General features: G+C 41.1%; 1 protein-coding gene across 2 annotated transcripts in view; it reads right to left on the reverse strand.

The window, feature by feature from the left end:
- The window catches only part of CASR (calcium sensing receptor), a 77,735-nt gene that overhangs the window by 37,532 nt on the left and 27,166 nt on the right, over positions 1–13,037 (reverse strand). For both annotated transcript variants that reach the window (XM_085069501.1, XM_085069510.1), the window contains exon 2: positions 7,699–8,136. In XM_085069501.1, the coding sequence (XP_084925627.1) occupies positions 7,699–7,883 (185 nt within the window). In that variant the 5' untranslated portion in view covers positions 7,884–8,136. The remainder of the gene's footprint in view (positions 1–7,698; positions 8,137–13,037) is intronic.

The raw sequence follows: 13,037 nt of genomic DNA on the forward strand, positions 1-13,037 counted from the left end.
CTACACCTACCAGGTTTGCTTCCAGGCTCCTCTGACATGTTTCTGAATGCAGATGGCAGTGTCTGCTAAGCCTGTGCTGATGCTGCCCGGAACTTGGGCTCAGGGATATTCTCTGAGAGTGTCAGCTCCTCCTGGCTTTGGGCAGGCAGAGCAGGCTGAGCTGCAGCACTAGCTTGCTGCTGGATGCACAGGTTCCTGGGAGCTCTGCTCAGGGAAACTCGGCCTCACATCATACACTTCACTTTGTGAGAGAGAGCACAGTCAGACTGTTCATACCACAGAACAGACATGCTATAAATGTAAATCCTGTTGTAAACTGATAACTTGTTAATTAGATATTTCAGTGCCTTCACTGAAGGAGGAACTTTTCTCATTTTTATGGTGCTCTCATACATATGCATTAGACACAAACACAGAAGATGCCCTCATAGCTGGCCTGTGAAATGAAACTGGTTTTTGAAGCCTCTTCTCTTCTCTTAGATGGAGAAGCTGTGTTTTCTGATCATCTCACACCTGTGCATGGAGCTAACCAGGAGCTGCTGATTGGTGGCAAATGTGCTGCAGGACCTGGGAGGGCATCAAGCCTGTTTTTGGCATCCCTGTTTAGGACATAAAGCTGGCAGTGAAAGAAGCTGATGGAGGATGACTGCATATCCAAAAAAGAGAGAAACTTCTTTGTGGAAAGCAGCAGCAAGAAAGTACCTTTGACACATGTTATTCTGAAGTTTTACTGTGTTTTCTCCTATAAAGTTGCCCTGGCAACCAGTTGTGCGTTTGTGAGGCTGCCATGTTTTAGGGCAATACAGCTGGAGTGGCAGAATCTTTCATGAACCAAAAACTGCCCTTCCTTGGAATGCACTATGGGTCAGAAAAGCAGGTAGTTTGCAGTTTTGTGGTGAGTTGCAGCTGGAAACAAGGACGTGTCAATCCTGTTATGCTTGAGATCCACTGGGAAAAGCACTGGGTTTCAGAACTGGAAAAGCCTGGGGAAATAGCCTGGCCAAGAACAGATTCTATAGGAAATGGTCAATTTCATGTTTCACATGAGTTCCATTTTGAAATGCTTAGAGCAATATTTCCATTACTAAAGTGAGGATTTCTACAGACAAGCTTCATGAAATCACAAACTTTCACGCTCTGAGATGTATGACCTGAACATTTTTAATTGCGGGATTAAATTAATTGCTTCCAAAGTTGATGTTAGCTATGTCTGACTTTTTCAAAGCCGAATGAACAAAGCCACATTACTTTCATTCCAGGAGTTTTATCTGATTCATCTGGGATCAGAATTTCTAAAGATATCACATCTAAGGTTTATCTTTAAGTCTCAAAAACTTCATTTATTCAACTTGACTTCACCTACTCCTGGCATCTCTGGCCAACTTCCAAATGAGGTTTAGCTCTGAGGTTGTACCTCAAAGCCCAGACAGAACAATTTAACTACAGATCTTTTCAGGTCATAAAGTCTGAGGCCGATAAAAATTCTTAGTTATAACTTATGACCAAAGAGCAGTTTGTTTCATTAAGATTACTCTTTAGAAGCACAGGAGTGTGGGTTACTGAGAGAAGTAATTTGGTCATTTAGAGTATTTTTTGCTCTAGTTCCAAACCATTAAGGAGTGAGATGCAACGAGAGAGCTCTGAAATAAAGGGCAAGTCTCAGAGGGATCAAGTCAGTGAGTGCTGTGTACAGAAAGAAGATGTGTTGTGCACACCACGTTGCCTCATGGTGCCAGTAATGCACACCAGGATAAATGGAAACAAGGATGGATTTTGTGGCACTTCCTTTTGAAAAGCTACAGTGTTTACAGATATTTTTAATGTGAATATGATTTGAAGCAAGAAGCCATATTCAGACTTCCCATGTAAAAGAGAAAAATCTGAACACATTTTCTATATTTAAAAGAAGACTGCTGAGAAGCTGAAAAGTTCAAAGGTACCACTATACGACTGTGAAAAGCTTCACACATTTGAGTATACGTAAAGGTAAATTTAAGCCTGCTCACCTTAAAATATATGGGTGAAGTATGACACAAAACTATTTTGTCTGCCTGACAGGAATTTGGCTTTTTTTTTTTTTCAGTTGTCACAAAGTGGTATCTTCAGATGGTATTTTTGAAAGTAATGAACTGGATTGTCTTACCCTTCACTGCAGAGAAATATTTGGCATTTAATTCAGTAAATGCAGACTAAGGGCCATGATACAGAGTTGCTTTTAAATCCTCCTGATTAGTGCATATTTACAGCATAAGGCCTCTACTGCAGGTAATTGCATTTGGATTAATTTTATTTTGGAGGGAAAGGAGAGTAGGTGCTGTTTTCTGGGAGCTAGACTACAAAATATCTTTGAAATGCTTTCAATAATTTATCTTAAACTAACCTAGGCAGGAGACCTGCGGTTTTCTTCACTTGCACCTCTGCTTATAGCAGCATCAGCAGCTCAGGAGGTGAGGATCAGATAGGATGAAGACAGCACTCCTCACTCTGCCTTCTCTAGCACCTGATAGATCTTCAGACAAGCTCTCATTTTGTCAACTGATGCAGTGTTTTATCAGTTCCATAAAACAGATGTGGTCAGACGAAGGCAGTGCTGCCAAACCACTCTAAATGAAGCAAGATTCTTTCAATTTCTATGAATGGAAATTTTGTGGATAATTTCTCTCCCTCTGTACTGTAAGATCCCAGCAAGGGGCTGCAGATAGGTTCCTCTTGGCTTGGTGTGTACATGAGGGATTGCTAAGAGCAGCCTTTGAACCTAGCAATAGGTCCCACTGATGTAGCTGACCTCCTGTGCTATGCTGCTGCTGTGATTAATACGATCAGTCACTGGAATGCTCCGTCAACCATGCAGAAATTTGGCTGGTAATTTCCATAAAGAAACTGTACAGGATTTACTATAAGAAGCAATCTTTCATTAGATTTCCAGAATATTTAAATGGCCGCTGGTATTTTCTTGGTGGGAAAGAAGCAGCCTCCAAAGCTCATTTTTTGCTGTATTACTTTAAAGGTATGTTCTCATAGTCTTGCATTTTAACATTTCTGAGATGTGGTGCTATGAAAAGTGACCACTGAGCTCTAAATGAGAGTTTAATGTAAATAATTCAGAGCCCACAGGTGTAGATGGGAAATTTTATTTACACTCATTGCATCAAGGTTTCCCTTCTGATGTCTGTTCTGCCACCTGTCAGAATACTCAACCCACTGATCTTTCGATTCCCAGGGAGGAGCACAAACAGGGAGAGAGAAAGCAGAAACAATACCTCCATAAATCCTCTCTGTAATTGTCACATCTGCAGAGGGCAGCTGTGCAGCAGACCAGTTTGCTAGATACTAAACATGTCTGTCAAATGGTGCTCAGGATGGCTTAAATTTCTCAGTAAATGTTTCAAAGCAAGGCTATGTAAATTAAGGGACACGAGCTCTCTGCATGGTTTAAGTTCCACATAGCTCCATCCCCTGTTTGTTTGTATGGTTTGGTTTTAACAGCTCTTACTGTCTGGATCCAGCAGGGAAATTGGTCTTGATCCTTGCTACTCTCTATGAAGAAATAATTCACAGCCTCATGTGTATTCATGACCTTAATTTATCACACTTGCAAGGCACTAAGCAATGGAATATGAAGGGAAATAAGGAGAAAGTGATGTGAAAGCTCTGAATACAGCTTTCACTTTCCCTCCCATATGTGACAGGTGCTCATACTCAAAAAAGGTGACAAAGCCTGCATTTACCTTTTGATCACATCAGCACTCCTCTTTCTCTGGTGGTTGCATGCACATACTAATTTCTCCGTCCTCTCTAGATTTCCAGTACATTAATTACATGTTATTGCTGCTACTGCCACTGTTATTTCTAAGCTATGCAAAGGGGAGACCTTCAGTCATTTGTTAAATTCCTGCAGTCATAGGTATAATGAGTTGCTTACCACTCTTACAATCAGGGACTGTGGGTGAGGGAATTATGCAGAACAAAGAAAATAAAAAATTAAAAAATTACAATTCAGAAGGTGAAAGGAAGAGAGAGAAAAGGATGTAATTTCATCTGAGGGAAGAAATTCCAAATATCTTGTTATACCTTCAGGTCTGCAGTGGAATTACCAAATACATCTGCAGTGGCTAGAATAAAAATTCTGTTCTCTCAGATGGGCAGAGAAACTCGGTGGCCTAAAGAGTTCTGGAGCCATGTGCTGTGAAGTCTTGCACTATGACATGGGGACAGTGTCTCACCACAGTTTCACAGCTTGAAAGCTATGTGTCACAGTGTGGGACCTTGGCTAGACTGATGATCAGAATACAGGAATTCTGCTAATCTCCTTGAAATTAAGAAAGGGCAGAGAAATCAGGTTTGAATAGGCCTCTGGGGGTGCTGACAGGGAATGGAATGGGGGTCAGGGCTTGTTTGTGCTGTGCTCAGCCTCTGCCTCCACTGCGCACATCAGATTTGCATCAGCAAATGTTGTAAGAAAAGTTGCTGCAGCACCTGAGGCGTACAAAGACAGGAGGTGTCATTTGTATCAAATGCAGGATCCTTGATTGTTGAAACAATGAACAGGAAACAAAACTGCTCTCACTCTGTGTATTCCTATCTGACATTTAGTGTGGCAAAATCATGAATACATTTTCACTTCAGACTCTGAAACTCAGTGTTTAGAGCACAAGGATGCATTTTCAGTAGCAACAGCATTACTGTTCCCTTTTCCTTTCACTGTTGAGTTATACATATAGTTCTCTGAATAATCATGTGCAAGGTATGCACAGTAGGTTCAGACCAGTATATATGCTGAGCTGGAGAGAACAGTGCTGTTGCCACAAGAGCATGAAGAATGTGAAAACTGAAAAAGTGGAGAAAAAACCTGACCAATTCATTTTGAGAAACGCTGTTTGGGAGCATGGCATGGAACAGTGAAATGTGTGGGAAAATGTCCAAACATCACAGATCAGGTGGAACAGTCCTCAACAGAAAGGAGAACCACGTTATCTCAAGCTGTTTGATACGGAATATAAAATATTCCACCCACAGGGTTTCAGTGGGACCCTTAGGCCTTGTTGTGGAGCTTTTTGTATGGCCTGATGACTTCCTGCTGGAAGAGAGCGTAAGGAGAGAGAAAGAATGCTCATACTCCCAGAGTGACCTGAGTCTAATTTTCTTATGTGATGTGAGACACATTTTTCTATGTAGTAAAGAGCTTAAAACTGTTCACAGCCATCTGAAAAGGGGGCAGGTATAAAACTGATTAGCTTCAGCTTTGAAAAGATACAGGAGTGGTGGAGAAGACTCAGAGAAGGGCAACAAGGGCAGTTAAGGGTATGGGACAGATTTAGCACCTTTTGTTTGACCAGGTACAGTCCCATTTATGTTTCTCTAGTGCATTTCCCACTGTACAGAAGTTTTTGACACTACAAAATTGGGGAGATCTACTTTGCGAAGAAACTAAAACCCGTTTTTTTTTTTTTTCTCACCCTAAAAATATGAGTTTGACAATTCCAGACCAGTCAATTGCCTGGAATTTAGGAAACTCACATGTGATAATGTAAGATTTTAGCAAATGACTTGAAGAATGTATTGGACTCACAGTCAGCATGCACAACCCTGCCATGGCCTAATACCTGATCACAGAGTCCAAAACCAAAACAGGCCACCAAGGTTGTGTTGAAAGGTTTCTGTACAACTCCAGGAAGAAGAATTTTCTGACTTCAATACTGTTTAAAATAGAAAATGCTTTCAGGAAAAATATATGCTCTCAATTCGACATGTACCAACAACAAGGAATACACATAAACATTCCCATGTATTAATTTTCTCCATCATTAGAACCTGATGACCACTCTCAAAGAGTCTTCTTAATCCACCCTCTTTTGAATGAAACATTTTCTGCAAATGGACATTTTCTGGAAAAGATGTGTGCAATGAAGTAACTTCCAGTCATCTCCGGTCCAATCTTCCCCGTGTTCCTTTTATAGTTTCTAGTACCTCTGCAGCTAGATGTCTGACCTTCTGTCTCCAATTGCATTATGCTATCAACTCACATTTATCCAGCTCCCTGAAGGATACATGCCACAAATGCCTGCCTCTGTAGCCATATTTTTTTTCTTTTGCACCTGCATCTTCTTGGTGCAGGGTTAAGAGGAACACAGATTTTATCCAAGCAAATTTCAGCTGGAGGAAACCTTTAACAGATTGAAAGCCACCCAGAAGGATCTCCCATTTTGTCCTTAAAACAGCTAGTCTGGCTTTTCAGGATTTGCCTGTTGTTGGCAGTGCTACCTCATTAACATGCCTTTTGGCAACCACACACTTGTAGTACTTGTGGCAGAACATTTTCCAACGATCCCTTCCAATAATGTGACCATGTCAAGACAGTCACTGAGGCTGACCCAGAGTCGACAGAAATGAAAGCTGTTTAGTTTGCAAACATCTGCATTGTCTTGCCTGCCAGCTGGAGCAGGAGAAGACAATGGAGCTGGAAACATTCCTTGTTTTCCAGCATTCTACTTTTAAAATGCTGCATTTAGGAGAGAAAAAAAAATGCTGAAAAGCTGGCAGAGGTTCTTCCCCCATGCAGTAGACATTGCACATACATTTAGTTCACAACTTTCCAGTGCACACACAGAAGAAGCCAAAATGATCCCTGCTTAATTACACTTCTGTGTGCTCCCTGTGACAGGTTCTGGGGATGATTTAATAACCTAGGTGGACATGTCTTGCTCAGTGTCTCAGTGGGAAAGCATACCTGAAATCTCTGAGCATAACAGGAATGCTCTCAGCCATCCTTCATTGCCATCTGCAACAAAACTTTACTAGATCCCCAGTCTAGGATGAGAGGTCCAAATAATTCCAGATACACAATTTTCCACATATGGTAACAGAAGAAGTCCCATAACACTGAAGTGTTTGCCCATGCATGGTCGTGACAGAATTCCTCATGAATTTCTTATATTTTGTTTATATCACATTCCAGTTGCAATCAGTTTCTGTCACACTTTCCACTTGTTCTGTGTATTATGCGCAGGGTTGCAAGGTTAAAAATTCCTCATGTTTCATCATAAAAATGTCTACACTTCAATAATAAGAGAAATGGTTTTCATGTGCATTTCTCCCTCCAAGATTAACTACCAAAACTTAAGACAAAACCTATATGCATTGTTTACACAAAAGAAAAGAACTCTGGGTGAGGAAAGCCTGGGCTCAAGTTTGAGACTTTGTAAAAGTCCTAAAGAGACATTTATGTGCTCAGTGGGATTTTTCAAAAGCCATGACCTATCTCACTTTCACCTATTCACTTGTTTAGGCAACTAAACAGTTTGTAAAGTCTTAGAAGATGACAGGCAGAACTGGACAAAACCATTGATTTTTAAGCTATTTTGCCATGCATTACTTTAATCTAGTGAACTAAAGGACACTCTTGCTAATTTTCTGTTCTTCTGCTAGGAAAGCTAATTTACAGGTACTATTCAAATGTTCCCTGTGAATGGCCAGATAGATCAGTATATTAAGCTTCAGGTAGTACAAAGATTGCCCTCTATAACTGTCCAAATATTATTTATGCTACTGTTTAACATAGACACTTGGGGTTTTTTTATTATTTACATCATAACTTCTAATTGCAAGCATCAGATTACAGACCATATTTACAAAATTTAAAGTCAAGAAATGTGAAGACTTCTCCACCAAAACTTTTTATTTTCCCTTTTACTCACTTACCTTATACACTCCACTGATTCCGGCCTTGATTTTAGATCCTGGTCTTTAGCAGCCACCCCAAAATGAATGGGGAACAATCCTCCAAGAATAATGTCTCCCTTCTTCTGTGCCCGTTGGTTTGGCCCATAGGCAGCAGTGTTCCAGGTAAACAGCAAAAGAATCAAGCAGCAGCTATATGAAGTCATTGTTCCTCTTTTCACCAGGGGGTTATAGGATGCAAAATTGGAAAAGATGATGTAAGAAAGCAGATGGTGAAGCTTCTCCTTTCCTTAATACAGCACAGAGAGGATTTGGGGCACATGCTTGCAGGGAGATAAGCAACAAAGTGGGAGCCGCAATGCTGGTGTTTCTCCCTCTGTCTTCTCCATTGCAAAATGACAATTCAGCTGTCCTTCCTCCTTCATAACCAAAGCATTATGGAGAGCCCATCTTTGAGAACTGTAAAAGAAAGACTTGAGAAGTGATTCCAGCCATACACCAGGACTGCACATTGCCACGATGGAGCTGCTTTGTCAAACCAAGCCCTCAATATGCCCCTGAAGCAGCCCCCACCCAATAACGCTCCTGGGACATATCACAACCTTGGCAAAGTCAGCCATGCACCCCGGTGACACCAGCCACACCTCCTCAAACAATGTCAGCTGCCCAATTCTCTGTCACATATGGAAGGTGGGTTGCTAAAACTTGCCATGGTTCTGTGTGACTCTGGTCACGGGAGATGTTGCAAAACCTGTGATCAGTGTCCATGAGCAGAGCACACTGAGACCTGGGTGGGCAAGTGGGGAATCAGGAATCATCAAATGCAGTAAGAATCAAACTTTTCTCTTAAGCAAATAACTATGATAATCTTTTGGTGTCAGTCCATCCCCTCCTTCCCACTGATAGTTCTTAACCCTCTGGTTTGAACCTATCCTTGCTAAAAATAAAACAAGGTCACAAGAAAGAGTTCTTCCACATTGAAAGGGAGAATGACTTCCAGGGAAGCATTTGAAACCAAGATACTTCTCCATAATGAATCATGAAGGCTTGAAAGGTTTGGTAATCATGCTACTGAAAGCTTAGCTATAGCAGCCTTTGAAGCCTGCTTCCTGGGGATGAAAAATACTGCAGCTTCTCCGTGCTCAATGCATTTTCCCTGCAGCATGGCTACAGGCCTCCCAAACTAAGAACTAACTTAATTATGGCATATGAAAATGGCTATGGGGGAGGAAGTACCACAGAAAATTCACAATTAACAGCTCTTCAGCCTATTTGAAACAAGTATAACAGCTAGCAGTAAAAATCCCAAGTTAGTCAAATTCAGAGTAGACAGTAGGCATACATTACGAATCCTGAGGACAGTTATTTTCTGAAGCAAGTTATCAAGAGTTTTCAAGTGCTGAGAACCTTTTTATGAGGATGACTTATTATCACTAAAATCACCTAGATGGATTTGATCTTGACCTAGGTCAAAAGAAGAGCTACTGCAGGGAAAAACTGTGATCATGAGGCTTCTTCTAGTAGCCAGTCTTGATGATCATGCATTCTGTATGACGACCAAACACATGGGACTATTTCATACATTTTTGGTACAATGAAGGTCTGGATACAGCAGTCAATGAGAGAGGAGAGACAAAGCTCATGTCTTTCTTGTTCTCATGCCTCTGTGGTCAATGCACTCAGACAGCTGGACAGATGCTGCAATTCTCGGTGGCGGGTCCACTCTAAACTATTCTTTGGCCCTGGCTTGAACAAATGCATTTTTATTGGCAAGGGCAATCAAATCTTTGGCTAGATATCAAAATATGTCTAGGTATTAGCATATGACCCTTTGACCAGCTGCACGACAGAACTTTAACCAGAACCAGGATTAGGAAGAGACAGAGCAGTGCAATGAGTGAGTGCCTTGAAGTGTTTGGGTTTTAATCTTTCCTGGCAGAAGGATGGTGGCTTTGGCTTCTTCAGTGCCCAACAGAATAAAGCACAAAACACTTTTCTGTGTTTCAGTTAGAGAAATGTCATCTTCTTCCCATCACCTGTGGTTTCAAGAAAGATATAAACACTAGTGAAGTGCTGACACAGTGCCATGAGGTGAGGACAGGCGGGCCAGCAGTTAGAGGTGGGACACTTGAAACAGGGACAGTAATTTCTGAGGAGACACTTCAAGGGCATGGGATGGTCTGACTAATGCTATTTAGCCCAGCCTATCCTCTCCTCGACTCCCTCAGGGATGGCAGGGACCTGGGGGATTGCATGCTGTGACAGGTGCGGGGATGGGGACTCCGGAGCCTGGGCAAGGAACTATGGCTGGGACTTAACTAAGGTGGGATGGGGTTAGAGACTTCCTCATCTGCTGTGGGAAGACCACAGTCTGCTGATTCACTACTCTATTTTTCTGCTTTTACTTTAATAAGGCTTTCTTTTGCCTCCAGGGTTATTCGCTTATGAAAAAGGAAACTGTTTCCATCAGCAGCAGGCAGACAATAAAATTTATTTTGCTGTGATGCTAAAGAAGGGTTTGGGCTGATGATATGGAATATCTTCACCACCAGACAGTACATGGCTGAAGCATGAAATGCAGAAAAAGTAAATGCAAATTCTTATTTCTCTTTTGTCGCAGTGGACAAAGTCAAAAGATCTAAACTGGTAAAACCCAGTAAATTTAAAAATAGCATTTACAGCACGTAGAAGTCCATTCAAGAGCATGTCATTCAAGAGCATGACAATGGAACAGACAACGAAAACCGAATTATTGATTCATGGGATAGGGTAATAATTGGTATCCCCCTAATAATTTGGAAGTAGTAGTTTTCTGGAATGGGACACAGAACTGAAATAACATCAGAGGTGATTTCTGGGAATAAGATGGGCTGTGTATATATAAAACACATCCCTGAGGCAGCAAACTGAGGGATATATGTCCAAAGATGCACTGACACAAAATAGCATAATTAAACATATGTTCAGCTTTTCATAAATCTCAGTGTCCAAATTTACAACTCTCCATACCTAAATGCCAACTATACCAAACTCATGTAATGGGAGACACAGGTATCCCAGCTGTTTTCGAGTGTCCTCCACACCTAAAGATGAAAATATTTGAAGATACTGATTTCCCCATGAACAGTTGTGAGCTTGCTGCCAGTCCTTCATTATCCTCCAGCTAATATCCTCAAGTATCAACTTCTGTTGCGGCAAATTTTCCTTCAGTTCTCTTTAATTAGATTAAGGTTATGAGCCTCTTCCTTATTAAAGCAAAGCATTATACAGCCAATGATTGAATTACCTGCTGATGTATGCTTCCAGACATAAAATTTAGCATACTACAGGTGGAAATTGTACTACTAATAGAACAAATTACTGTGGTCCTGCAGTTTTCAGCTAATAAATAAAAAAGATTAAATCAATGAGCAACTGAATTAAGATGGAAGTTTGGAATCCACTGCTATTTTTTTACTTTGCAAATATTTCTACATGTAAAACATTATTTAGTATTAGCACATAAATTCTTTGATTGCAAGCTCTTCAGTGCAGAAGAGCTTTTCCCTATACATATATTCAGCAACAGCAATTCCATAAGATTACTTTTGCAAGAAAGCAAAAAAAGGTAATTTTCACTTTTTTTTTGACATGGTCTGATTTTTAATCCCCTTCCCCTTTTAAAAATAATCTTCAATATTTTTTCCACTCTGTTTTATTAACTATCAGATGCTTTGATTCTGAATGCTCTTGGAAGAGAGCTTCTAAGCTTCAGTGGAGGAATTTAAAGTGGTTCCAGGAACAGGATGAGCCATCAGGCAACTATTGCCATGGCAGGAACAGTAGCTGAGGTGGGATGGGATGGGATGCTACCCAGGGTACTGTTGTGGGTATTTGAAAGGCTTGCAGCAATTGGTACCATTTTGCCAGTTGAATGAAAGTTTTAGTTGTCAGACTAAATCATGCAGAAAAGCCAGAAATACTCAATAAATCTTTGGGATTTTGGGTGAAAAGAAGATGAATGGCACACTCATGGCATGTATTAGTTATGAAGTACTTATTAATCAAACAGTACCTAACCACAACTCTCAACAGCAGCTGCTCAGGTACATCTAATAGCTGAGACGGGAAGCATCTCAAGGGATCATGAAGCTGCCCTTAGAACAAGAAGGGCTCAGCAATAGCAGTGAAGTTCCTGGCATATTTTCTCTAAAATTTTGTGGGGAAGAAGACCTATCAGACACTCACGGCAGCCTGCTTCAATGCTTCCCTGCCCTTACCAAAGAAAATGCTTTCTCACATCTGACTTTAGTGTTTTTTGTTACAATGTAAGCCTGTCTTCTTCTCCCATCTACCACATGTGCTAGTGCCTCCCTGCTTATAATCACCTTATTTGGGATTTTATTCACCTCCCCTTTTACTCTTTTTTTTTAGACCAAGCAAATTGAATTATTTTTCTTTTTTTATAAAGATGCTTTCCTGAGCTCAGATTATTCTCGTTTCATTCCTCTGGCCTCTTTCCAGCATGTCTCCACATTTAGTGCAGCCCAGTGCCCAGAAATGGACTCAGTGTCCTTGTCTGGCCCTTACAAGCATCAAGCAAAGTAGTAGAATTACTTCGTGTGTCTTGCAGGCTACAGCCCTGTTTGTACATTTCAGCACGGCATTTGTGTTTTTTGGAACAGCATGATATTGTTAACTTATGGTAGATCATCAGCTGAACACAAAGCAATGTTCAGCATGTTTATATTCACAAGGCCATGACATCTCACAAGAAATTCTTATTTTTCAAAAGCTTTTCCCTCACATTCAGTTCAAATGTAGAATCTGCTAAATTTCACAGGATCATCCTGGACACCACAAAGAACCAGAATGGACAAGCTCAGCTGAGTCTCCTGGGCTTTCAGGACCTTTTTACAGCAGAGAGCCGGGGAAGATTCCTGATCATGGCCGTGGCAAAAGCTCTTTCCCAGACCCCAAAAAACCCTGGCCTCCCATACAGGTTTGTTCTGCTTCCGGGAGGCCTGGATACCCCAAGGAGGGCATCTAAGCTGCCCATCTAGCTGCCCCAGAAGGCAGCTAAAGTAATGCTTCTGTGAAGTGGACAACAGACACAGGATGTAAGTCTTCATACTTCTAACATCAGACCTGACTTCTAGTGCTGAGGTACCATGACAATATGAGAAAAAGTACATTGTTCCCATTTGTCACCAGAGCATGCATTAGCTCAAACTTCCTGCAGTGCTTTGGTCAAAATGAGAGACAAGGGCATCAAAAAAGCAAAACCAGAGTGTTGGTGTGCTCAAATGGAGGAGCTGTGGTTGCATTTTGTGGAATTAAAATGCTCCATCTTTAAAGAAGGCAAATGTTAACTGAAAATT

Source organism: Lichenostomus cassidix, chromosome 1 (genome assembly GCF_008360975.1).
Source record: "Lichenostomus cassidix isolate B80296 chromosome 1, HeHo_3.0, whole genome shotgun sequence".
NCBI lineage: Eukaryota > Metazoa > Chordata > Aves > Passeriformes > Meliphagidae > Lichenostomus > Lichenostomus cassidix.